The sequence below is a fragment of the Haemaphysalis longicornis genome, unplaced genomic scaffold, assembly GCF_048455015.1.
Source record: "Haemaphysalis longicornis isolate Haplotype H1 unplaced genomic scaffold, Haemaphysalis longicornis Haplotype H1 scaffold_6, whole genome shotgun sequence".
Taxonomy (NCBI): domain Eukaryota; kingdom Metazoa; phylum Arthropoda; class Arachnida; order Ixodida; family Ixodidae; genus Haemaphysalis; species Haemaphysalis longicornis.
This window is the reverse complement of record NW_027526407.1, coordinates 76074703-76101384: the sequence shown is the minus strand read 5'-3', so window position 1 is coordinate 76101384 and position 26682 is coordinate 76074703. Positions and strand designations below refer to the sequence as shown.

Here is a 26682-nt window from a genome sequence, read left to right as displayed (position 1 = left end):
CAGCCCAAAGCAAACGCCACACTGGCGCTATTCATAATGACAAATTGAAGCGGCATTCAGTTAGCACGAGAATGACTCGCCCAAAATGCAGAGATAAAACTAGTTCGGCGGCATCGTTCTCTCACTGCCAGCGGTTCTCAGAAGTGAAGCTTTGCTTCATTTCAGGAGATGCTTGCTAATGAAAATTAAAACCACAATTTATGAAAAAAAAACGGAATTAATAACCAGATTTTTCTCCAGTTCGGAAGAGCAAAAATTAGCGCTTAACCGAAGTCCGCTTTTGCCTGTCTGCGCGGACGGCGAAGGCAATTGCCCCAACTAGTTTGCCAATTAACAGCCTTTATTGGATTTTTAAACGAACTTTGCGCATCTGTTTCGATCTTGAGAAGGGTAGCCGCTATTAAGAAAAGCGCAGACGCTAGCTCAAAATTATTAACTCTGGAATATGCGGCACCGCTGTTAGCCACGAAATATATTGGCGTTCTTGCTGATTTTCCGCGCTGCCTGGCGTGATTGGTGATGAAAAATTAGCCCGGCTTCCTTGACTTGACGTCGTGAACGCTGATTCCAGCAGCAAAGCTGCCTGGTGCTCCTTAATTGCAAGGGTAATAAGCTTCATAGAATGTCTTAAATAAAACCAAAAGATCCATTCCCGTTCGTGACAGATCAATTTTGCGGTGTTCCACTGCTCGCGCCACCTACTGGAGACTATTGTTACTTTTGAACTTGGAGGCGGCGCCGCGAGAACTTTTATTTTGAGGTGAAAACATTTTAGATGCAACGCATCTCTTTAACTCGCCTTGTCCCGCGTCGTTGTCGCGGCGTAGTCCGCATCCCTCCCCCAGGGCGGCAGCTGCACGCTCCGCCGCTCTCACCACAGCGCCATCTGTGCGTCAGCGCGGTCAGCGCGCAGCCTGCGCTCGGCTGCGCTCGCTCCCGTCGCCGTGCCAGCTGTGCGTTAGCGCGGAGCTTGCGCTCGGTTAAAAATTTACACCATCTTCCCGCGAAGGGAACCATGGGGTAGATGCGACGCATCGGGGGTGAACATGCTGCGTAAATAGGATACACAACAACAGCAATCCACACGCTGACATCGCTAACATAACGGAAACGCAACGGCAACCCCCCATGCGTTGCATCTACCCCATGGTTCCCCTCGCGGGAAGATGGTGTACATTTTTTTTCAAGGCGTAATTTTTTTCATTTGCTATCGTAAAAATCAAGCTTCTATGTGCTTTTATTAAACTAATATCCCACATATCTTTTATGTATTCGTGTCTTACTGATATATGGTTTTAGTGGCAAATCCGTTAAGTGGCTGAGGCTTTCGGCGTCTGCTGTAGTCGTCGTCAGCGTCTCATGTAGTCACGGTACTAATTAAAACACCAGAACACTTATTTTCCGACGTCTTGCGCCAAAACGTAGCGCGTACTAAAAGAAAAATGTATACTGGATAAAACCGGTAATAAGCTAACATGATTTGAAGATTTGTGGAACGCTCCCCGTCCGCTTCAGCAATCGTCAAGCACAGGCACGAGCTGTTTGCAGACGGGTTGTAAGTTGTGTTGCACTCAAATATCCACAGGTTCTCGACGCTAGGCCTTATCGAATCGGGTGGTCGGTCAAAGCAAAAGATGGCATACTTACTTGGTGCCAGGGCCTTGTTGATCACCGAAGACGAGCCCCCAGGGCGAAACCCGGGCATTGCACTGCGCTTGCGTTGGCACCTGCCACTACCGCAAACTAGGGCATAAGGCGCATGCGAATAGCTTAAGTCCGGTTCAACACAAGAGAGGGCCCTACCGTATCAGCAAGCGCGCGATTGCTCCTCTCACCTGCGCTTCTCCGGAGACCAATCAGCGCGCGCCGGGTGGCAAAGCAGAGACTTACAATCTTTGAATACACTGATACACTGCATCCTTCCCGCCTCGCCAGGTTTCACGTTAGTGGAGATGACCAGGGATTTTTTGTTTGCTCAACAGTGTTGACAAGAATAAACTTTGTCACCAGACATAGCAGTTTAAAAATGCGTTGCCTATATAAACGTCTCGGTCAAGAATTCTGTTCCCTTCCCGCACGGGTGTTTGGCATTTGCTCTCCCCCTCGCAAAGCTATGCCCTCTCCACATCGCTGTTCCCGCGTTACCACGCCTCGTTCCGTGAAAGCCTCGACCAAGAACCATTTCGCTGTTCAAAAAAATTGGGGCAGCTCCGCACTGTTGTGCCAGAGCGCCCGGTCCAAATTCGTTGCACGGGGCGCGGGGCCGATTCACACCTCGACCAAACCAGACCAAAACGCCCGCGGCCGACAGGCACAAACTTGCATCGTCGCAGAGTCTCCTCTACTTTTCCCTTCCTAGAGGCTCGGCCGAATCATGCATCGGGCGAATGACCAGCAACCGACATGCCGCTACATGCTCGGAAACGGCTCCGCTCGGCGTCGGCGACGGGTGGCTCGGCTGACGCAACCGCTTCGCCTCCATTCGTCGGATTTCAAACTTCGGCCAGCGAGAGTCCTGATTGGAGCGATTCAAACCACTCGGGGCTGCAACGGACTTCCGGGGGTATAAAAATCCGCCCGGAGGCACTTATCCGCGGCGCTTTTCGGAGGCACCGAGTGGAGAGGTGCTGTCGCCTTTGTGCGAGCCACTTGACGCTGTTGTTACTCTTGTACATACTGTACATAAATGTTGCTTCAACTTTGCGTCGGCTCGAAAACTTCATCGCTCTGCTCTGCGACGCGTCGATAGCGGACGGATCAAGGCAACGCCGCTCCACCGGTGACTGCGCTCGGATGGCCAGTCGCAACAGCGGTGACAGCGTCGGGAGGCGATTCCCAACAGCACTAGTGGCTCGATGACTGGGCAAACAGCCAAGCTGGCCATCCCACCTAGCTTATTTTCGGTTCGGCTAAGTTTATGCGTGGTTATGCTTGGAGGCTAGGCCAAGTTTTTCTGCGTGATTATGCTTCAAAACTCGGTCAAGTTTTCTGCGTTATGTAGTCGTTAGCCCACCAAAGAGGAATGATCAATCGGTCCCTAAAATATCTACAATGTGCTCGTTTATTTTTTTCGTCGTCGTCGTCCGATGGCACAACTAGACAGGACAAATTTACGTCCAGCGCGTCTTCACACCGGTAAACTTCAACCTCTTCTTCATTTGTCCCGGGTGAAACGTGTGCATTGTCAAGGAGCACATCGGTTGACTTGTTCCCTACTCTTTCTATAAACGTATCGCACGAGTCGATCGCAAACTCCATCCTCTTCTTCCATCCAGGGATGTTGCCGGTCTGAATCAAGACCGTCTTGTGATCGCTGTGGTAGACTCCAAGCAGAATTGTAATAATTTGAATGCAGTTTACCAAAGAGTGACGCGTTTCCAAAGCCGTGATAGTACCGTTGTTCCGCGCACCTGACGGGTGGCGACGCGAGTCCCGCGAGAGTGCGGCGAGGCAAAGTTACGGTAATGCTGCGGTGCCGGCGCGCGAGACGACGTCACCGCTTGGGGAAGTTTATTGCGCACGTTCGCCGGCCCAACAACCTGCTTAGACAGAATCGGTGTTAGGGAAGGCAGTCGTATCTTCTAGGAAGGGGTAGGCCGGTCCCATTTGTTGCAAGTAGGCAGCGTTCAAGAAATGTTGGCGCCAGTTCTTGTGCAAAACAAAGCACGAACCAGCGGTATAATTACAGAGAAAACGCCATTATTACAAAGTCACTCGCGCAAACTTGCAAGGAAAGTTGCTGAGAACTTTTGATATGCTTCCAGATTGCTTGCTGCGCGATTACCTCTGTAGGGGACCCGTGTGACGGCATTACCGGAAGTGATGCTGCTTCCCATTTACACGTGATCTTCGACGTAAATATTCGTTGTAAGATCACGGGGTGTTTTAGGATTTTTCCGTAGGCGTACAATGATTGCGAATTGATTGCTGCTGCAATATCGTTTTCTCTTCATGCCGGTCATAATGATAAGCATTACAAATTACAAATGCTAATCATGAAAAAAAAAGGTGGCGGAGCATGTCGAGACGCTGTGCGAAAGAAGCGTCAGGCGGGGAGGCGCAGAGCCACCCTTTGGCTTGACGTCTCTTAGCAACTTAAATAATGGGGCAGACAAACAGTCATTGAGCTTTATTAAGTCCGGAAGGTCTAACCTAGCGGCCCAGAGGACCGTCCAGAGTAGACGCGGGCAGCACTTGCGCTGGTGGCGGGAGGTTTAGGACCTGCGCCCTAACGCCTTCCGGACATCCTGGAGTTGGGTGCAATAGCCTTTGCTGCGAAGCGTGATGGCCCATTCTTCCTCTGTGATGACTTCAGCATCCTCTTGTAATGCTGGGCACTGCTATAGCATATGATCTAAGTTACAGTAAGCTGCGTCGCAGAGGGGACAGTGAGGGTCAATGTCCGGGTGAAATAAGATAAACCGGCTCCTTGTTGGGAAGGAACCGGCCTTAAGCATTTTAAAGGCTGTTGACTGTGGGTGTGTGAGGGCGGGTGGGCCAGCGGGAGTGTTCTTCGCGTAAGCTGGTAGTGTGTGACTACCTCGTTGAAAGTGAGTAACGCGTCTCAGAACTCTCTAGGGTCCTCGGAAGCTCGGCCTGTTCGGTCGCTGCGGCTGACGATTTCTCGCGCGCGATCATGAGCGAACTCGTTGGCGTTGGGGAGGATGTCGTGGACTCCGTGGCCCGTGTGGGCAGGGAACCATGTGATGCTATTGAACGTCCCTTCTTTTCTTCCCTGTAGAATCCTGGCCGATTTTTTGGCAATGCTTCTTTTGAGGAAGGCTCTTCATACCCAGCTTTCTCGCTAAAAATTCCGACCTCTCAGGAACCTAGCAAAATTACTTTAGGAAAATGATATTTGGCACAAAGCAAGAAGTCAACGTGAAGATAAAAACAATAGAAGAACTTTCCAGGATTCTGAATAGTTTATGTGCAATTCGCTGTCAAATCTTACTCCCCATGTATTACTATGGGATAGTTTCCATGGATCAGGAACCTAGCCGCAAAACGTGCAAGACTTGAAACTGTGCGCAAAGGTAGTGCTCACCCCCAATATTAGCAGCGCAAAATAACTTTACATTACGCTAAATAACTACAGAGTAATCGCTGTTGAAAGGACTGTCATGAGCGGGAAAGCTGCACATGACCGCTGAGCGGGAGTCAGTGTAGATTTGCTTGAACCAAGATTCCGTCATGGCAATTGATAAGGCGATTTGCTCGGCCGTGGTGGGCCTTCGGTGCATAGAAGGACGCCGAGGCGACGAGGTTTCCTCTGACATCCACCGCTGCCATGCCAACTGGACACCCTAGCAATTGTTAGACTTCCTGTCTATAGCCTCCACAGGGACCTATAGCTACGTAGAGGGACTGTAGAAACAGTGTGAATGAAGCGCCACGCAGCCAATGACACTGCCGTGACTGCTGACGTCACTCCTCTCAAAAGGCTTGTTTTCATTTCCGGTTCTTTGTCGCTCTCTGTACGCGGTTCGGCGGCGCGATTTTTTCGCGAAACTTCTCCATATATTGGTCACTCAAAGAAAATGCTAATAAAATTTGGTCTTCTGTACGCGGCCTTTAGGTGACTTCGCGTAGACGATGCAAGCGGTGGGCCGTAGTCCGAAGCATCGACGTTTTCCCTACGGCTCTCCTCCGCGGCGGCGAGTCAACTTCGCGGCTCCAGGAGCGTCGACGAGGGCGCGTGGAGCGGACCCTTGGTGCACTCGGTACAAGCTCGTCTACGTCCCCGTCTTCCTCGTCAACGTGCTCCTCTTGGCGGCTCTCCTCTGGGCTATGAACAAGGAAGAACCGCCGCAGCAGACGTCAGACGAGAAGGTAATCGACGCCCCGCCCAAGGTTGAGGAGGAAAACAAGAGTAAATACCTGTGTTGGAGTACGGAAAAGTTATGTCTTGGCAGAACTCGTCGCTGCAGACGACTATACTTTAGCAACAAGGAGTCGTGTCAGGGTTAGAAGTAGTTTCATTCTTGCGATAAGCAGGCTACAGGAATAGGGTATACAAAAAGGAGATCGCATAGTCGGAGATGAAATCAGCACGAATTATACTAGTCAACGAAGAAAAATAATAAATGTAGTGAAGAACAGCGGCGAAAGCAACACAAAATAATACGACAAAAGAATAGCAAAACAAAATTACGAGACAAGCACAAATTAAACGGAATAAAAAACTATTGTAATTGAACTATCATAAGCAGTACAGATGGTTGCAAGTTGAAAGAAGATACAACAAAAAACGGACCAGAAGTCACATCTCTTTTCAACAATGCGCGATAACTTTGATAAAACACTTTGTCATGAAATATGAGAAATAATTCGAATAATGGCCCTGTCCATTCCTCAGCGTAAAATTTGACTGGCCGTTGAAGAAATCTGAGAAAAAAAACTGGGATCGAATAAAAAGTAGTGTAGAGAAGGAGGCACCTATGAAAAAAAGGTTGCATGACTAAAAAACGTAGCAGCATTTATTAGAATACGCCTGTTGATGCCTAGCGGTGCCTTACAGCTTCTGCATTCTGTGGGCGTAAACTATAACAAATCAACGTCTTAACTGCCGGAAGTTATCATATCACAGCAGTTGTGTAAAGCAAGGACAACAGGTGACCCATTCGGCTAGGTGAATAGCAGTCGAGGGAGGGGAAAGCAATAAAGAAGAAAACAAAGAGGTCGATGGAGGAATGTTACGAGGATAGCTGGGCAAGGAATTGGAGCTCCGTATATCAGCGGTTGAAATTTATGAGAGAGGCCTTCGTTATGCGGTGCAGATACGTACCATGCTGCTAATGATGAAGATGATGGCGACGGTAGTGATGATGATGACGGTGATGGTGGTGGTCACGTGACAGCCAATGATGGAATAGTTTGTCTTGTTTCCCTTGCGGTAACTATATTTTGATACCTTCACCGCAGCACACACTTGCGTGCTGTGGAGAAATATCTAAAGGCAACCTTTTGTATCATGCCCGGGGCATGATGAACACCCGACACCTCCTCTAAGACATCCAACGCCGTAAAACCATTTCATCAGCGTTTACGGGCCGAGTTACTCGTGGCGCCAGAACTTTTCCCGAGGGGTTGGATTCTGACGCGCTGTTATGATCGGCTTTGCGCGCAGTTATCATCCGTGGCGTTTTTGCGCTCGCAGCCAATCACGTCAGGCCGCGGGAGAATTCATTCGCGCCTGAGAACTTTTAGCAGACCGGAGAATACCGCCCACGATGCCTTATTTGAACTCAGCCATATGTGCGACAAGAGGTAGTGCCGCGACAGAAATCAATTGATGGCCTATTCCTTAGATCAAGGCTTCTAGTACGATATGATACAAGGACAGACTAGTAGGGAAGATAAGGTAACTCCGGTCACTCGCATCGACGTTCTAACGACAGGAGGCCTCTAGAAGACTAAATTACTGACATTGTGGGTAGCGGTTCTCGAACATCTTGAAGTAGCACAAACTCGACACAAACAGCACAAGAAAGAGGAAGGCAGAGCATAGCGCAATAACCGATGTTGTTCCAATTCTTTGGGTTAATCGTCGCGGACTGCACTTTTCTCTTCTGGTACTTTCAGGAGCTCGACAGATCCGCTTCCCGGGCCCGTGCTGGCGCTGGAAGCCACAGCCACCCACTCCCACCGAGGCGGAAGAACCGGCATGTCACGAGACCGCACGATTCAGACAAGGTGGAACCGAAACACCTCAAGTACGTGTCATCTTGAGTACGTGTCAGTTTATGGCGTCCGGGACGTCGTAAACTGGCCCCTCCTCTGTAATAGAAGACCTGTAAAAAGAAACATGAAGCCTGGCATTTTTAAAAAATTCCCCCGCATTTCCCCGAGGGGGAGAATGTGAAAGTGCGAATGCACGGATGTCGGCCCGCTTGCGGCGCTTGCGCTCGGCCCCCGCAGCCCACCGCCTCGCCGCCTTCTCTTCCATCTCTTCCATCGGGTTTGTAGTATCACGTGTACACCACGCAGTTATCAAGCCGCTATAACGCCGCTGAGTCGCCAACGCACGCCGCTGACGACGTAGTTTGAATGCGTTAAAGATATAAGGCGCGTCACTAACACTGATATCACCGTCGCGTCCGTGGCTTGGTCGGTAGAGCGTCGCGCTGCGGCCGCAAAGTCCTCGGATCGAAACCTGGCGCCGGATGCTGTTTCTTTTTTAAATATTGAGGAGCACTGCGGACGCCGACGCCGCCGCCGCCGCCGCCGCCGCCGGCGGTGGATGGTTTGGGGTCGCTTATAAAGTGCATTCGCACTTAAAAGTTTCCAGGCGTTTTATGCACGAAGGGTGTTCCAGCGGATGTCTCAATGTTTTCACGCTAAAGCAATAAAATGCCCATTTTGCGCAAAATCCGGCTTTCGTCATGGGCGTTGGCGTTAAGGGCAGAAAAGCGGTTCCTCGAGGAGCGTTCCAAAATATGGCTGGTGGCGTTCCGACTTATTAAGATGGCACGCACTGACGTCACTGTAACTTCCGCGTTCTTGCACTGTGTTCACTGTGGAAGGCTGCGAACTTGTCTACCGCACTTGATCTCCAGCAGCAGAAAAAAACTTAGAGCGATGTACCAAAGGGAGCAAGGACCCAGTCAGGTACTTATGTGTACCTTTTGTCCCCGTACCCTTAGTCTTTGTAAAAATAAAGTATTTGTGAAAGAAAAAATAATAAAAAATAATAAAAAGGGTGACGGCTTCGTCATGTTTAAACTATTAGCTCGAGCTTCGCAACAGAATAAAGACACGAGTTAACCGCCACGCTTCTAGCAACGAAAAGTCACACGGAAAGCGGAGTGATGCAGCTGTGGCTGTGAGTGCAGTGTTATATCAAGCGCGCCTCCGCTGACCTCGCACAGCGGCGCAGCAGTCACAGTTACTCGCAGGCCAAAACTGGAGGGAGTGCTTGCCGGAGTTTATCTGAACGTTAATGGTTTCGCATTCAAGACTGTTAACAAGTGCGTAGGTGCCCTGTTACTTTGTTTTAGTGAGCAGAATTAAGCGCCCGCTCCTGTGGTTCACCCGCCGCGGTGGCTCAGTGGCTAAGGCGTTGCGCTGCTGAGCACGAGGTCGCGGGTTCGATTCCCGGCCGCGGCGGCCGCTTTTCTGATGGAGGCGAAAAGCAAAAACGCCCGTGTGTTCGAGATTTCGGCGCACGTTAAAGATCCCCAGGTGGTCAAAATTAATCCGGAGCCCTCCACTACGGCGCGCCTCATCGCCTGCGTTGCGTCGGCGCGTTAAACCCTACAATCAATCAAATCAATCCTGTGGTTCCACGGCGTCATTGTCTCTCGTTGAAGCCTAGCGAACGAAGGCGACACCGAAGACAAACGAGATAGAACGAGCTGGAAAGTGGAGGCGGAAAGTATGGCGAAAGGGTGAGGGGGAGGGCGGTATGCCGAAACGACACGAGACACTCTCTCCGGTGACGACGTGCTGCCAGATAAATGAGAGAACGAAGAGGCCGCCGAAGTTAGAGCGAGCAGGAATGCGTAGGAAGATAGTATGACGACAAGCGCGAGACTGTCTTCCGCACCGACGCGCTACGAGAAAACGCCAGAGTGTATCCCGTGCCTCTTTGCGTTCGCTGATGGGGCGATCACTCCGTGAGATGGAGCAAGGTACGCGCCGCCACCCAGAAGACTGCAGTTCGCCCTGCGCACAAATTTTGACTTTGGAAGTATCGTTATCATCAGCCATTTTCTTATTCGGCATTTTGACTCGAGGGCTTTCTTTATAAGCTGAATTCTGTTTGTGCGTTCGGTGGCAAAAATACATCAGTGGCATCCAGATTAGGAGCAACAGTTTACGTGAGAGTACGCACAACTTTCAGCGAATAGTTTAAGACTAACGCACACGTGCGGGGATAAACCTTCTCACAAGCGCGAATTCCGCAATACCAAAACTGCGAAGCTGAAGTTTATATTGTAAAATGACAAATACGGCTTTGGACAACACTACAGCCTGAATTCAGTTTGCCAATGTAAAAAAGAGAGATATTATCTCATAACAAGAAATCAGAATCAGAGTCAGAAAGATTTCTGTTATATAAGTGATGTCACGTGGTTGAGTGTCAGAAGGTCCCAAAGTTGACGGCTGCTTTGGACGTCCTAACAACTGCCATAGAAAGGCTGCAGAGGTGCAGTGCGATACCCAAGTAGCACAGAACATTAGAATAACGTTATCTGGAAGTTGCGAAAGTTTAAATAACGTTAAATGTTACGAGGCAATGTTTATGTAACGTTTAAAAAAAACATTCAATGTTTATGTTATGTTAGAAACGTTATTTTTACGTTGAAAACAAACATGTATGTTAACGTTTTGTTCCCAACATTTATTTAACGTTTAGGAAACAACTTAAAACCAATGTTAGAAATACTAATGTTATTACAATGCTCATACTCAACATTAAAGTAATGTAAATATACAAACATTATAATAACGTTCAGGACATGTTCAGGAAACAACTTATCACCAATGTTAGAAATGGTAACGTTATTAAAATGCTCAGGACTCAACATTAAAGTAATGTACAAATTGAAACATTATAATAACGTTCAGGGCATGTTCACGGCAGAACATTAATGTGTGTAAAAATGTAAACATTATTATAATGTTAAGAAGTACCCGCAAAGCAACGTTATAGGTAACATCTTTATTGCAACATTATTACACTGTTCAAGGCATAACGTTGAAGTAATTTTAGAAATTTAACGTTATTAAAATGCTCGAGGTAATACTGTCAGGTAACATAATAAATCTGAACATAAGCATAACATTTATGTTACAACGGCAGGGTGATGTTATGCTTGAAGCATTAGCGAAATGTTCAAACTAATTGCACAATACAACTGGCTTTTACCAAAGTCTTCAGGGGTACGGGGGTCAAAACAAATCCTCCCCCCGAAATTTCTCGTGAGGGAAGTGGGGAGGGGGTGGGGGGTCATCTAGGACGGGTGATTCGCGCGAACGTGAATCGCACGCGCCAGATAACTCTTCCAGGCTCCAGCACGTACCGGTCGGTACTTCTGGCTCCCTCTTCACCATTTTGACATATTAAAGGGGGGGGGGGGGGGAGGATATTTAGGGTTATTTCCTTATTTCACATATATAGAACTTTGCATCTCGTGCCGTCGGCGTGTCGCCACCGATTCTGCTATCTTTGGCGTGTCTTCCGCGGCCAACTTCCAGCTCGTTTGAGCAGCTCTGGCGGCTCAACCCCCCCCCCCCCCCCCCCCCATCCGATATAAAATCCTGGCTACGCCAATGCTTTTAAAAATCGCAGCCACATTATTTCAGTGCTTGACTGCATTTTGACGCCGCCGGAGATGTGCTGAAACAAATGTTGTAAGTGTGTATGCGTGCGTGTTTATTTTGTGTTATGAGCCCAGCCCAGCCCAGGACATGGGCAAGCCAACGTGTTGAGGAGGATAAATTACAGCGCCAATCGTGTCATCAGTTGTGGTTTTGGCCGCTGCGAGTCCGCGCGAAACATTTCTCAGGCACAGCGGCTTTCCCCTCAGTTGCCTTTTGTTCCCTCAGAGGAATAGCTCCGTCAACAACCGGTCCCATTTATGACCAGTCCTATTGTTGCCCACCGCCGCTCCCCTCGTTTTGCAAGGCGTGTATCATGCGGGTGCGCGCGGCCTTAGCTTTAAGTAGAGGCTCCACGTTTTAACTTCCTAGCCTACCCATCTCTTTCATCACCCCTTTTCTCCTCTAATCTTTCATCCCCCTCCTCCTCCCCCTCCCCCCGCACTGGGTTGTATGCAGGTGAGCCCCCAGCTGGGCTCAATAATATCCCCAGTGCATTTCCTTTCCTTTTCTCTTGAACCACTTATATATGGGTGCGCGCGGCGGGTGGGGGCTTGCTCCCCCTCTCAAGACCTGCAGGGGAAGTGCGTCAAAAGCCTGTTCTTGTGTCTTGTATTTCGGCGTGAGGCTGCCTGGTATTTTTCTTTTCTGTCATCTGCACCGAGCGCAAGAAAGAGCGACAGCACAGAGCAGCAGAAGGTGTTTTGCGTCATCGAGAAATACACTTGTTGCCGGGAAACAACGATTTGCAAGTCAAATGCAGGTTACTTCAAATATACACGAAAGCACGCTTTTAACTATTTTCAGTAAGCATCATATGAAGTTAAATTTATTTTAGGAATTGACTAGGAATGATTAGGAATGAATGACTAGGATGAATGAATGAATGAATGAAATAATGAATGAATGACTAGGAATGAATAGGAATAGAAAAAAAATGAATAGGAATTGACAGTGTTATGTGTAATTTTTACATTCCTGTCACGTTTGCACCGCAAATTCTGCGCCATTGAAGCAGAAAACAAAAATGCGAGAGCTGCTTCTTATCAATGCGGCGATCGAATTAACACCCATTAGATGATTTGGTAGATCTGTAACGAACTCACACCTACAGTGAAAGCCAGAGTTGCCCTGCGCATGCAACGCGAAACTGCGACACCGCAGTTTCGCGTTATTTTGTTTCGCATTAGCCATATAAAGTACAACAGCATTGTTATGGTGCATCAGCCACAAAGGAAGAAGACACGAACGCCAGTGCCTAGCCTGCTCGCACGTGTGCTAAATTGTAGCCAAAACAACACGCTGGGCGCGCTCAGATCGACTCTGAGGTGTACATGTATTGAAAAGGAAAAAGCCGAAGCTCTGGCGTTCTTGGTCTGCGCGGAGCCTTCTGTTATGTAAATACGCCTTGTTGGTTGATGGGTTGTATTAACGCGCCGATGCAACGCAGGCGATGAGGCGCGCCGTAGTGGAGGGCTCCGGATTAATTTTGACCACCTGGGGATCTGTAACGTGCGCCTAAATCTCGTACGCACGGGCGTTTTTGCTTTTCGCCTCCATCGGAAAAGCGGCCGCAGCGGCCGGGAATCGAACCAGCGTCCTCGTGCCCAGCAGCACAACGCCTTAGCCACTGAGCCACCAAGGCGGGTGTAAATACGCCTTGTAAATACATCTTCGTTTCACGTCTTCCTCTCTGTAACATTTTGGTGGCGGTTGCTAACCATATATCCATGCTCCTGCCTTGAGCCTATACGAGCGCGTAAGTGCTCACAATCGATGATACCCTACGCTCACGCTCGCGCTACAAACGGCTAGCCTCCTGGTTATAAGTTTAGTCGGGAAATCGACTTCATGATGTCGATGGGCGGTGGACCCAAGGTGAAATCAAGCACCGGGACCCTTGCGAAGTATCTAACCAAGCCGTACAGCCTTCCTTTGTAGCCGCATAACTGTATTTCTAGAGTGGATTTCAACTTTTAACATCTACGTATATAAACTGCACTCCGCTGTCGCTCCAATTCGTCCCCATAGCGCTACGCTGGCGGCACGATTGCTGCCTAAATATTTTGATGTCTGCTGCTGCGGTGTTGTTAATTCACTGCAAAAGCTATAATAGCTGTATTACCTTTGATGAAACTTCATAAAAATATTTAGGCGACGAAATTGAAACTTTGAAAACTTCCCTTTGCGGCAGACGTAATCAATTCGTCAATTTTGATGCAATCCTAGGTTTATCCGCCGTGTAAAAGCACGCACCACGTCGAAATATAGAGTTACGCGTACAGTTAAACCTGTATGTAAAGAAGTTGATAAAAATTCAAAATTTTCGTTACATGCAGGTTTTCATTATATGCAAGTTTCGATTTAAGGCACCCGTAAATGAAGCCGAAACTAAATCAGAATACTTGACATCAGGGACAGTGAACTCTCCCTTCAAGAATTTATTTCAGAGTGAAAAAAATGCTCTATTTGCGGCTTCTGCTTTTCCACGAAGTTTTTCAGTACACGGCAGTCCAAAGAATCAAGGTCACTTATACCCCTGTATTCGCAAGCGTAACGTAACTATCAATTTTGCCTTTTGACACTCTTCGCTGCTTTAACCAGTTTCAAGGAGCAAACGTGTGCTGAAAGGGCGCCTTTTCGCGAACTTGATGCTATTTAATTGTGCACTCAAATTTTTTGAGAAGGTGCTAGCTGGGATGCTGTACCGAACGACAACGTTGATCCTACTTGCCTGCGGAGACGGCACCTGAAATCGCGCGCTTGTCTTGAAAAGACAAATCTTTTTGTTTTCTAGTAGCAGAACTCATCACCAACGAACCTACACCTCAGAAATCAGTGGAGACGCGCGAATATACTCACCGACAGTTGGGCCTAGCACCTAAGCGACACCACACTCACATTGGAAACACACGGTAGTTTGCAGCGCGGGCAATGTTCGCTAAATTAGTGCATATCTCCAGCCAATTTTTCAGAAAAAGTGCAAAAAACGATGGCTCATCAGCGTAGCGAATTCGTTACATGAGGGTGTAACTGTTGCCATGCCTTCGTTATATAGAGGTCAGGTCGAAAACGCATCGTTTTCAATCAGGCTGGCAATGGGGATTTGAAAAACTTTGTTAAATCCAGGAATTCGTCACATGGAAGTTAGTTACATCCTGGTTCAAATGTAATTGAAATGACTCCTTTTTTCCAATTTTGCGCCTTGCAGACATTGTGCTAACTCAAGGCCCGAATTCTTCTCACAGGCAAGGGCAAGACGATTAGGAAGTATTCGAGTCCTTATAATCAGCCGAAGCGCAGTGTTTAGCCTCCAATTACGCGAACTTCGTTTAAACCCTTGAGTTGCGTTTGTTGTTGAAAAGCTGCGTACCCATATTTTTCCCATCATCGTGTGCGGCGTAAGGACACGAAGCCCTCGAAAAATGGGGAGGGTGAGGGAAGAGAGGGGGGGGGGGGGGGTGGATCGAGCCTTTCAGCGCCCACTTTGTTGGCGCCTATGCCATCGAGCTAATTTGAAACGAATCATCCGATCTCAGTGTCTCCCTGTTACTGTTATGACGGGGTCTGGGACATTTCGGTGAAGCACGTTTCGGCGCACGGGCTTTCCGATGCACGTACTTCTCGGTTCAAAGGCATTTCGATGCGAAAACATTTTGAAGAACAGATATGGTTACTCGTAGTGTGCTCCTAACGTGCCACGATGGAAGAAGACAACGACGGTAGAAAACGACGACGAAGCGTTTGAGTACGCAAGCAGTGCACGTGCAGTTTTCTGGAAACAGCGGTAATAAGACAACGCCAGCGGTGCGCTAGCTGTCTCGAGCAGGTCATGTAAAATATATTTGTTGGTACTTCGGTCTGGTTCTTGTATGCCTTATTTGCTTTGAACGCATTGTTGTATTTTGATTTTGGTAAATCATATGTCGTGAATGACTATTTACTGCACTTACTGAATTTTTTTATTATATTAATGCCGCGTTTCAAAAGTTTATCTTACGATTTGTGTTGTCCATTGTTAGGTTTTTCTTTAACACACTTCAAGCAACACCTATTATAAAGCAGATTAATTTTACTCGTTGGGGCTTATTTCGTATTAAATTGTGGTTCTTTGGGCAGGGGAGAGATTGCTCTAGATTCAAACAGAAAACATTTTAGAAAACATTAGAAAGAGCAGTTTCTAGCCGTAATATCCCGTAATTTGCGTAATATTCCGTGATTTACTGTGAAATGATACCCTATTATTTCTAGTCGTGAGACTATGTAATTTTCGGAGCCGTTTAACGGGGGAGGAAGAAGGGGGGGGGAGAGAGATGGACTCCATGTGCGAAGGCATTCCTGGCGAAGGCATGCTTTATCGGCGATCAGGCGAGAAATTACGTAATCGTGTTCGCTAATAGTGCTCAAGGCTGCAGGGGTAACTCGCTTGTTTAAAGCATACATGTACGAAAAAAAAACAACCCTTTTTTGTAGTTATATGTGACCACACAGTTATTCCGTACGCACCAGCCGGACTGGTTAAGTTGCCCACACTTCTTTTTTCATCGAAACATGATATTTCTGACTAGTGAATCAAAACGTTTAAGTTCTAGCTTACAAAAAAAAATGCCACTGGTGTTTTTTACAAATTTTCTCCCTACACCACTCGTATTTAATGTTTGGTTATGAAGCGTTCCTTGATCCGGCCATCACGATCAGTCTCGTTCAAAGTCAATCTTGTTCGCGAGTCCTCTTCTGTTCGTTGTAGCGTCACTAAATAAGCTAAGCCTTTATTTAGTGACGCTAGTTCGTTGAGACGAGCAGGTAAGGAGCCCTGTCTTCACTTTGCGATGTAAAAGGCGAACTTCGCGGCGCTGTCCCCAAGGGCGGGTGGAGAAGTTTCCCGTCGCATTGTGCGACGTTCCTTTGTGTAGCATCCCCCCACGGCTTTTTGTTCATTCAGACAGGTTTCAGCCGCAGACAGCGGCTGCGGAAAGTTGCTTGGAGATCCACTGCCTTCTCGCCCCATATGAGAGGGAAAGAAAAAAGGGCAAGGGCTCAAGGGGTCTTTTCTCGCCACTGCCGACCCCGTGCGCACCCAGCTCCAGTCGTTACACCGGATCGTTTACCTGGAACACTGCAGTTGTAGACGTAAGTATATGCGCAAGCGCATGCTTGTTCAGTCGTAGCCTGTTCGATGGTGTTATATCTTTCTCCGTGGTCTGTGCAACCGAGACCCGTTTATCGCTGGATATTCAAAACGAAGCACCAGAGGCGGCGTTTGGGCAATGTAAGCGACATACAAGGAAGGTGTGCAGGAGCAACTCGTGAGTATTTTCTTGCTTATAGGCCCGTGCACACTTGCGACGAACAACGCGATTTCTGTCGCGGCGACAAATTGGCCGGGACCGAACGACAAAACGGATCGCCGGGCGGCAAAAGTTTCCGAAATCGCGTCTCATCGTCGCAAGTGTGAACGGGCCTTATATGTTTGGTGAACTATATAGTAGGCAGTATTGATGGAAGAATCGATGTTACGGGTACGTTGCATGGCGAGTAAGCAACCAGACAACCTGCGTGACTATATAGCCAACTTTGTTAGAAAGGGGCACTTTGAGGGCTGAAGGTGTCACAGAGGGTGGGAAAAAGTGCGCTGTTCGAGTACATGCGTTCGTTTGCGACTTACATTTTTGAAATGCATTAAAGCAGCATAGCGCGTTCTTGAGTTGTAAGAAATGCACCCCAAAAGGCTGGTAAATAGCAGCTGGTAAAGAGTCGAAGTCACTTTCATTGCAGGCTATGGTTTTCAAGATACCCTCAAACTGGGAAAGCCGCGGAGTTCATCGACGATGAGTGCCAATCCCGAGACCATAGAAACTGGTAAGTAAATATTGCTCAATTGTGTAAATGGCTAGCGGGTTTAGCGAATCAAAATGGAAAAGCGAATTCAAGCGATAACGCACAGCACAACAGGAGCTGGAATGACCAGGGCAGGTGCCACTTTCAACTAAGCCGATAAAGATCCGAAGGGGGGAATTGGGGTTAAGAGGTGTGGGAGGTACTTGGTCATGCTAGCGATCACCTACTCCCTCTAAAGGGAACCGTTCCGCCCAAAAGAGGTCACTCTGGATACAGAATTTTGCCTACTGCGCGTACTTTATCAGAAGTTTGGAACCAACACGCTTTCATTGGGGCCGCATTGATCATGCACAGCCGTCATTCGCCGAAATAAAACCGACATGCTTCGAGCAAAAAGGCTAGTTCTAGTACTGTTCATCGGTGGTGCCGTTTCGAACAGCTTGAATCAAAGGCTTTTACAGCCGTGGTTCCAGGCGCTCTTCCCAACTTTTGAAAAATCCTGTAAATGCTCAGCAGTGATGAATAACAGGGTGCGTTTCATATGACGAGGTAACAACGCCGAGCGTGAAAAAACAAAAACCATGGTTAAAGTGAACGCTAACAAATTTAGTGGCTGCAATGATACGCATGGCTTTGTCTGAAAAACAGAACCTTCCTGCATTCGTGCAAATAAAAAAAAAAATAAAAAAAAGAAGAATGCCCGGGTTGTTGTAAAATGCTCAAATTCTTCCTTCTTTCTTCCCCTAGCCTGTTCCAAGCATGTATTAAACATGTCACACAACTCTTTTCAGTGCTGAGAAAGACTAGGATCGAAGTTGTTGGTTTATGAGTTCCCACTTTGGTTCCTTTTATTACGTAAGTAAACTTGGACCATTATACACATTCATGTTTAATGGGTGTTTCTTTTGTGTGAACCATCTGTAATACCTCTGTAGCACTTTGTGTTCTTTTTTAGGTGAAAGATCTGCCGGACTGGAGGAGCAAACGTCGCTTCTACAACCAAGCGAATTTTCAGATGGGTTGTTTCGATTGAGGTAGCGGTCATCTATATACAGTTGGACAGGAAGAAAAGAAGAAAAAGGTCCGAGAGGTTAGTATCCGTTCCCGAATAGTATTTGGTGAGTGTAGAAAATTTCTGAGAGCGTATTTTGATTTGTTTTAGTAGTTCAATTTATGAACTGCTATGCAGCCCATAACTAGTCGCGCCCTATGCTTTCCAGCTGCTGCTGGTGTGACGCAGGTCACAGTCGATAGCGGGCCACATCATTGGTGACTGGATCCACTTTGCGAATATTGGGCTTACAGGAACCCACAAGGTAAGCAATAAACTAATATTCTCAAAATTTAATAGTGCATTTATATTTAAATGATTTTCATCCTAATCTCTGCCTAATAAAAATACATGGACCATGCAGAAGAGACAACACTCCGCTAGCGAGCGACTTTGACGAACAGTCACTAACCTGTATAGGTTACTGACTCGGGAGATTCAAGTTGGGAGTCAGGTGACCCAAAATTTAGTGCGCTTGCTTTCTTCTGGTCATATGGTTAGCACGAGTTGCTGCGTAGCTGCTTGTTCAGTTTTTCTCCTTTTAGTGCGTGCATGTGCGTGTGTGTGCGTGTGTGCGCTCGTTAACTAAACAAATCCTTAGGCGGCGACTACTTTTTCGCGCGAAAACCGCCTACTGCCGCAGCGTACTGAAGTAGGAATTGTTTGCTTTTTCCACACAGACGCAGCCAGCCCCTGGATGGAGCCTCCTCTCCTGCACAGCAGCAGCAATGGAATGTAAATAAAAAAAATGTTGTAACCATGCAAAAATAAAATAAAATTTTATTTGAAATTTCACTTTTCCTTGTTATTTTGAAAATGCTTTAAAATATATCGTAACCGGCAAACGTGGATAACAGAAACAATGCTCCACGATACACATTCCACACGTTTGGCAAAACGTCACTGTAACGTTCCTGGTCCACATTTTGAAAAGGTTTTGCAACGTTAAAACATTGTTTCAAGCGTGTTTTCTGCAACGTTAAGTAAATGTAAATCCAACATAATTACTATGTTGTCGAAATGCTTCCTCATAGTTCCAATAATGTTTGACGAAACGTTACTGTAACGTTTTTTAGTTGTTCTTAAAATGTTTTTGTAGGGTGCTTCTGCAACGTTAGGCAAACGTAACTCCAAAAGTATTTATATGTTGTAGAAATGCTTTCTTACTGTTCGCATAACGTTTGGCGAAATGTGATGTAACGTTTTACATTGTTTTTAAACGTTTTTTTGAACGTTATTAGCTTGTTCGCTGCAACGTTAGGGAAATGTAACACTAACATTAATAATATGTTGTAAAAATGTTTTGTGGACGTTTAAATAATGTTTGACAAAACATTACTGTAACGTTTTTGATAACATTAGTTAAACATTTCAAAAAAATGACATTAAGAACATTGCTCTAACGTTAGCACCAAACAAAAAAAATACGTTCTTCTAATGTTTTGGTGCTACTTGGGTAATACATAAACGACGTACACAAAGCTTCAATTACACGCACATGGTAATTGCTAGTTTAGAATGTGCGTGTAATTGGTAATAAATTGTCAGTACCGCCATTCGAGCAACTGCACACTTCGTCCTAGAAATGAACAACGACACGGAAAAATTATGAAAGCTAAGCATGAAGATAAGAAGACTGCAAGCACAAATAATTACCAGTTACATCAATTACAAGGAAGGCACGATGCAAGCAACGGTTCTACAAAGTAGTCACAACATTAGAACCCGAGAGTGAATAATAAAATACTTTATATTAGAGTTTAGACATGCCCTCAGTGATGCAATGTTTTTACTTCTATAACGAATTGGGTTGGGAGTTTTTAATAGTAATTTATGAACAATGGACAGTTTGTTTGTCGGCTTTATTTCGAGCTTTAGGCAAAAACGTATCTTCGTAACTGAGAGCCTAGCATTATCTTTAGTAATCAGACATGTACCCCCGGAAGGTTGTTAGACAAGTACCCCCGGAAGTACCCCCGGAAGGTTGTTAATAACAAAAATAAAAAGTAAAATACTTAAGTTCTGTTGACAAACCTTGCAACGGAAAGAAGGCTGTCATTTCGTAAAAGTTACATAGCGTTTGTTTTAAACTGAACTGCTTAGTCGATATAATCATAATGGCTTGATTTTATATGGTTTGAACTCGGGTATAATGACTTTAATAGTCTTGATGCAGCAGAGTTTAATGCAGCAGGTGATGTGGGAGTTGTCAAAGGAATGGTACAGAGTCGTCATTGTGTCAACAAAAACTTACGAGCGGGTTTTGATTAGCGCCCGTATTCCACACGCCATCTTTCTTATACAAGCGACGTGACAGCTACAAACTTACACTTTAGGTTATAATCTAGCAGTGCATCTAAAAATCTCGAGTTATCGCTTTACCTTCCCCTTCCGGTGCACTCAGGTGATAATTACCAACGCTGTGCGTTGTGAGTACCTTCCGTCGTCCTGTTATCACAACTACAGTATAAGCCAACTCTCAAAACCGCCGCCTTAACTCAGACCATAGAATCCCCATTACACATTTTTTTATTGACAGACTGTGCGGTTTGGCGAACCACTTAGCACAGGAGTGTTCAAAGCCCTGTATATATGTTTTGATCTGACATAACGTCTAAAACTCGTGTACGGAACTTGGCATTTTTTTCTTCTAGCAACAAACCTGAGTCCGCGGAACACCCAGTCGACAGGCCTGGAACACACCAAGACTACACGACTGTTCGCCGTGCTTATCACAATGTCAGCAGTCTCCGGAGGACTATCAAGCTAACAACCTCAACGCAGTCTTCAACCACCGTATCGACGACAACACCCACAACTCCGAAAACGACCCAAGAGGAACTCGATTTGGCTGGATTAAAGTATACTCTCACAACAAATACAACCACAAGTATGCCCAGTACCAAGACCACGACCATTGTACCAACAACAGTGAGTACCTCCCTAACTCCTGAGGTAGTTACTCCCTCAAGTGTGACGTCTACTACTACCACAACGACCGAGGAGGTCTTCAACTTCAATGTCGAGAGAAGCCCGTCTTACAATGTCGTCTGCTACTTCAACCACACGAGCTACAGGCGAGCGAAACCAATGTCCTTCCGCACAGGCCACATCCCCGTCCCCTTTTGCAGCCACATTATCTACGCTTCACTTGGGGTGAACGAGGACGCTGAGCTCGTGCCGAAGGATCCTGTCTTTGATATAGAGCAAGGTGGATTCGCCAAATTTGCGGCTATCAAGAAACGCCACCCACAGGTGTCTGTGATGGTGGCCATCGGAGAAGACATGGGCGACTCGAAGGCCTTCCTGCAGCTGTCCAAGTACAAGCAGGACGCTGTAGCTCTTGCACGCAATGCTGCATCCTGGCTTTTGGACAACGGATACGACGGCTTAGTGGTTCAGTGGAAGATGCCGGCAAGTCGAGCGGACGACAGCTCCACCATAGGGCCGCCCTACAAGGCGAGGTTGCAGATGATCGTGGCCGCTCTCCGGGACTCACTGGGCTCCAAAACCGAGATATTCGTCACGGTGCCCAACGACGAAGAACTGCGTCAGAAGTATTTCGACGTCCCAGCGCTGTCACGGCACGTCAATAGGTTCCTGGCTGTCTCTAACTGGCTCTTGCCTTTGGAAGGCAGGACCGGAAGCGGCGCGAGGTCAAAGGTCACGTCGTTACCTGACCCCATCAACGACGTCCTCCACACACGACACACGCTGGTCGGAGCCAGCAAGGCGGAGATTTATCGCAAGTTCTGCTTCGTACTGGACATCGGGGCTCGGACGTACACACTTGCGCGGCCAGGCAACCATGACCTGCATGCGGCCATCTTGGGTCCTGGTATGCCGGGGCCGTACACCGGACTGCCGGGCACGATGGCGTACTACGAGTTCTGCAACCAGACGTGGGCCACCGCAGTCAAAGGAACGTTCGCGTCGTACGTGGCCCAAGACGACCAGTGGGTTGGGTACCTGGACATAAGCAACCTGGAGCGCCTTCTGCGCATGGTGCTCTACAAACACAGGGCGTCGTGCGTTGGTATATGGGACGTGTCGCTGGACGACTTTCGGGGCGTGTGCGGGGACCCGTTCCCGTTCACAAAGGAGATTTCGGCTTGGAAAGAGAAGAGCATTAAGTTCCGTAGACGGGCTTCGGAGAATAACCAATAAACTATTACGGAATGAGCTCCCAGCAATAGTTTACTATTGGTCGTTAAGCCTGACACATCGAGACACACCGTATATGTCGATCTTGAAATAACGGCTAAGGTAAGACGTGTTGCTGGGCGAGTTGGTTCGTATTACAGAAATACGTAACTACCTTGGTAAGTACCTTGTCGACGACTGTCAGTCGTCTACAAGGTACTTACTAAGGTAATCGCTAACAGAATTTCTGAAACCTTAGATTTCAGTCTACCTAAAGAACAAGTATGGTTCTGTAAAAGCTATTCAACAATGGACCATATTCACACTATCAATCAGGTGATAGAGGAGTGCGCTGAGTATACTGAACCCCTATATATAGCCTTCATAGATTATGAGAAAGCATTTGACTCGGTCGAAACCTCAGCAGTCATTCAGGCATTACGGAACCAAGGTGTAGATGAGCATTATGTAAGAATACTAGAGGATATTTACAATGGGTCCACAGCTACCATCATCGTCCATAAGGAGAGCAGTAAAATACCTATAAGGAAGGGCGTCAGACATGGAGACACAATCTCTCCAATGTTATTCACAGCATGTTTTAAAGAAGTAATCAGAACGTTGGGTTGGGTGAACAAATGTAGAGCGGCAGAAACACAAGGGACGAAAGATTACACGTCCGTGTGTAATCTTTCGTCCCTTGTGTTTCTGCCGCGCTACATTTGTTCACTATGAATTACCAACTAGCCCAGTCTACAGCTTTACTTAGTTTGGTTGGGAACAGGTGGGAGTAAGGGTTAATGGAGAATACCTCAGTAACCTCAGATTTGCTGATGACGTTGCCTTCCTAAGTAACTCGGGGGACGAATTGCAAAGCATGCTTTCCGCACTGGACAAACAGTAGAACCATGAGCCTGAAAATTAAGATGCAGAAAACCAAAGTAATGATCAATAACCTCGGGACAGCACAGCGGTTTGAGATAGGTGGCGAGGCCGTGGAAGTGGTAAGCGAATATATCTGCTTAGGCCAAGCTGTGACCCCGGATCCCAACCATGAGGCAGAGATAATTAGAAGGACAAGAATGGGGTGGAGTGCATACGGCAGACACTCTCAGATAATGAATGTCAGCCTACCATTGTCCCTGAAGAAGAAAGCGTACAACAGCTGCATCTTACCGATACTCACCTCCGGGCAGAAACTTGGAGGTTCACTAAGAGGGTTCAACTTAAATTGAGAACGACACAGCGGGCAATGGAGCGGAAGATGGTAGGTGTAACATTAAGGGAAAAGAAGAGAGCGGAGTGGGTCAGGGAACAAACGCGTGTTAAGGACATATTAGTAATGCGAAGGCAACGGTTATCTTGCCTTCGCATGTAATGCGAAGGCAAGATAACCGTTGGTCATTAAGGGTAACAGTGTGGATCCTAGAGAAGGCAAGCGTTGCAGGGGGCGGCAGAAAGTTAGATGGGCAGATAAGATCAAGAAGTTTGCGGGGGTACATTGGTCGCAGTTAGCACAGGACCGGAGTAATTGGAGATTAATGGGAGCTCAGGCATTTGCCCTGCAGTGGGCGTTGATAGGCTGGTGCAGGCTGGTGGTGATGATGATGATGATTCGATTTATTTTCTTAACCGGCTGCAATAGGCTGCTGTTTTATCTTGAGACTGAATCATCGCCTGTTCTGTACAGTTTGACTGTATTCCGTTGCACATTCCCCTCAGGCGCAAAAAAAAAGTAAGAGAGAGAGAGAGAGAGAGTCGACGGACGGACGGACGGACGGACGGACGGACGGACGGATGGATGGATGGATGGATTGACGGGATAGATGGACGGATGGAGAGAGAAGCTGTCGTTATTGCAGTCCTTTTCTTTGTGGAACCACTAGGGTGATTGTCCAGCAATCGGTCGCTGAACCATACATAAATCGATATTACATAAGCACAAATTTTTCAGATGACTGTGTTTTTATACTGTTGTTAAGGCCAGCTACTCTGTTATAACTTCAATCTATTATACATGTAGAGGCAACAAAATGATCACAAAATTTAGCAAAACAAGATACACAGGATAATGGATGCAAAATCGCCGACGGCGATGAAAACTTCTTTTATTAGAAAATGCCCCAAATAAAACATGTATTTGCATATAATCTCAAAACACTGGTATGCAAACATGCATTAGACTTAATATTCAGCTGCACACACAAGTCCGAAAGGCACCCTGTTGCTTCAACATGTCGCCTCCAGACGTCATCCCAAAATGCGGCATTGTGTCATCTCGAAAGGCAAAACCTGCGCCACCAACCACAGTGAGCGGAATGCAGACAAAACACAAAAATCATTGTACCAGAGAGAGGCGACTTTGACGGAACTCTAAACTGGACAGACAACACCGGTTAATTTTCCCCAAAATTTCCCTTATTGACTCCATTCTTGGTGTTGACAGAAGGTTGCTTTGAACCAATAACACTATTGCAAAATTTAATGCAAACAGAGGGCGAGTTGGCCATCGATCACCACCTTCCTGGTGCGTAGTTTACAGGTCATCTCAACATTTCAAGCCGCACAGCCGTCAGATTCCTGGGACGTCTTTTCAGTAGACATAAAAAGCGTGTACCACACCATGCCTTGCGGGCTGCCGCTCAATGCTGTCAGCAATGCCACATACGAGTTCAGCAACATCAGCTTCTAGAGTGAGTGCGGCATTAGCTCAGACCACATCCTGAACATTTCAGCGTTCTATTTGGACTCCACGTTTGTCGCACACAAGAACAAGCTTTACCTCCAAAAGACCGGAGTATGTATCACCTCTTTTCTGCAACCAGCCTTCAAGGCTTCAACCATCCCTGCATGAAAAAGGTGAGGTGTCAGTCTTTCTGTACGTGTACGATCCCCTTGAAGTTTTTGAGGCTACGTCGGAGTCGCGCGCGCGTGCATGTGCGTGTGTGTGTGTTTATGTTTGTGCTCAAGACCTTGGAGCCCCCTGAGAAGGGCACTCTATGATTTCTGCACCTCGAGCTGACATGCCAAGTTTGCCACCCATGTTGGAGGTATGCGCCTAGAAATACAAAAAGAGTTTCGCTACTTTCCTGAGTGCACTGCAAGCCTACAAAGCATAAAATAGCCCATTCCACATTGTTTAATATGGCGATTACTGTCATGCCCCCATGGAGTGAAACGTACCCTTAACCCCCCAGTGGAGTGCATACCGTTGGCAGGTTACCCGCAAGGCTTTCATTTCATGTATTGAGAAGACCCACTCAAACAACATAGACAAGAGGCAACAAGACATGCAGAAGAAGGAAGCACTGAGCATTCTTCCCAACACACATAACAGTTCTCCCTGGATTAAGAATGTGGGTGAAAAAGTAAGCATGCGGACCACGTTTACAGCCCCCAACAAACCTGGAAATTCGTGCACGAAAGTGAATGCGCCTGGTCCCTCAAAGGGTCAGTGTACTACAAAGCATGCGAAGCGCTTCATGCCATGGTGGGATGGTGTTTTGTATGAGGTGCCCCTTGCATGTAAATGTGAGGCAAACCAGGGAGTTCCTAAATCAGTGTCTCAAGGAATGTTTCCACTCCCTCCGAGTTGGAACTGGAAGCAATATGGCCGTGCATTGCAAAGCCTGCAACTGCTCCCCACGTTTAAAGACCACTAAGGTACAAAAACAACATTGTGGCACGCGTGATTGCAAAGCCTATGACGTATGGGCAATAGAGAAGTGTGGCAAACACCGTGTGATGAGCCGTAGAGTTTCATACTAACATATACTAACACAATATGTGCAAAAAATCCTGCACAGTTGAATAAACCCTTCATTTGTGATAGTGCAAACATTCAAAAGACTGAGCTGTCATGATACATCATTGCTCAAAAAGGCACAACTTTTTTTTCACAGCAATGTGAGCATAACGGCAGCTGAGCCAGTAACCAAACTGGACCGAGGTGGCATGGTACTGTAAAGCCGACCTTCATCACATATTTTAGGCCACTGTGACCGTCACAATTTCAACACAATGTGATAAAAGGAGTAAAAAAGGGTGGAAGTGTTTCCGCTGTTCCACATCTGGACGGATTTGACAACACCACCGCGGCTTTACAAGTGGAACCTTACTTGACCGCAACAGCGTTCAACACGCACGTTCTCAGTGAAGTCCGACACTCATTTGAGGCATCATAAACCCAAACGGACGTCGGGTTCTTCGACAAGACATCTCTCCTTCTAATCCTCCGTTTGTGAAGGACACGACCTTTGATGACCTTTGGTTTTGTGCTGCATAGACGTACTGCTAAGACAGAGCAATCGCCACCAATCCTATCA

General features: G+C 47.0%; 1 protein-coding gene and 1 long non-coding RNA gene across 4 annotated transcripts; both read left to right on the top strand.

Annotated features, from left to right (window-relative positions):
- Positions 1-16147: 16147 nt before the first annotated feature.
- Positions 16148-19004, top strand: LOC144141699 (uncharacterized). Of its 3 annotated transcripts, XR_013316679.1 has the most exons (6): positions 16148-16631; positions 17101-17184; positions 17955-18018; positions 18119-18253; positions 18384-18668; positions 18895-19004. It is a non-coding gene; the product is annotated as an uncharacterized LOC144141699 (long non-coding RNA). The 3 variants fall into 3 exon arrangements; XR_013316678.1 differs by lacking the exons at positions 16148-16631; positions 17101-17184; positions 17955-18018 and having other exon boundaries at positions 18038-18253; positions 18384-18479; XR_013316677.1 differs by lacking the exons at positions 16148-16631; positions 17101-17184; positions 17955-18018 and having other exon boundaries at positions 18038-18253.
- Positions 19005-20982: 1978 nt separating this feature from the next.
- On the top strand, positions 20983-22381 carry LOC144143087 (endochitinase-like). The gene has a single exon (XM_077674904.1). The coding sequence runs from the start codon at positions 21107-21109 to the stop codon at positions 22379-22381; it is 1275 nt and encodes a 424-aa protein (XP_077531030.1). The 5' UTR covers positions 20983-21106.
- Positions 22382-26682: the final 4301 nt, after the last annotated feature.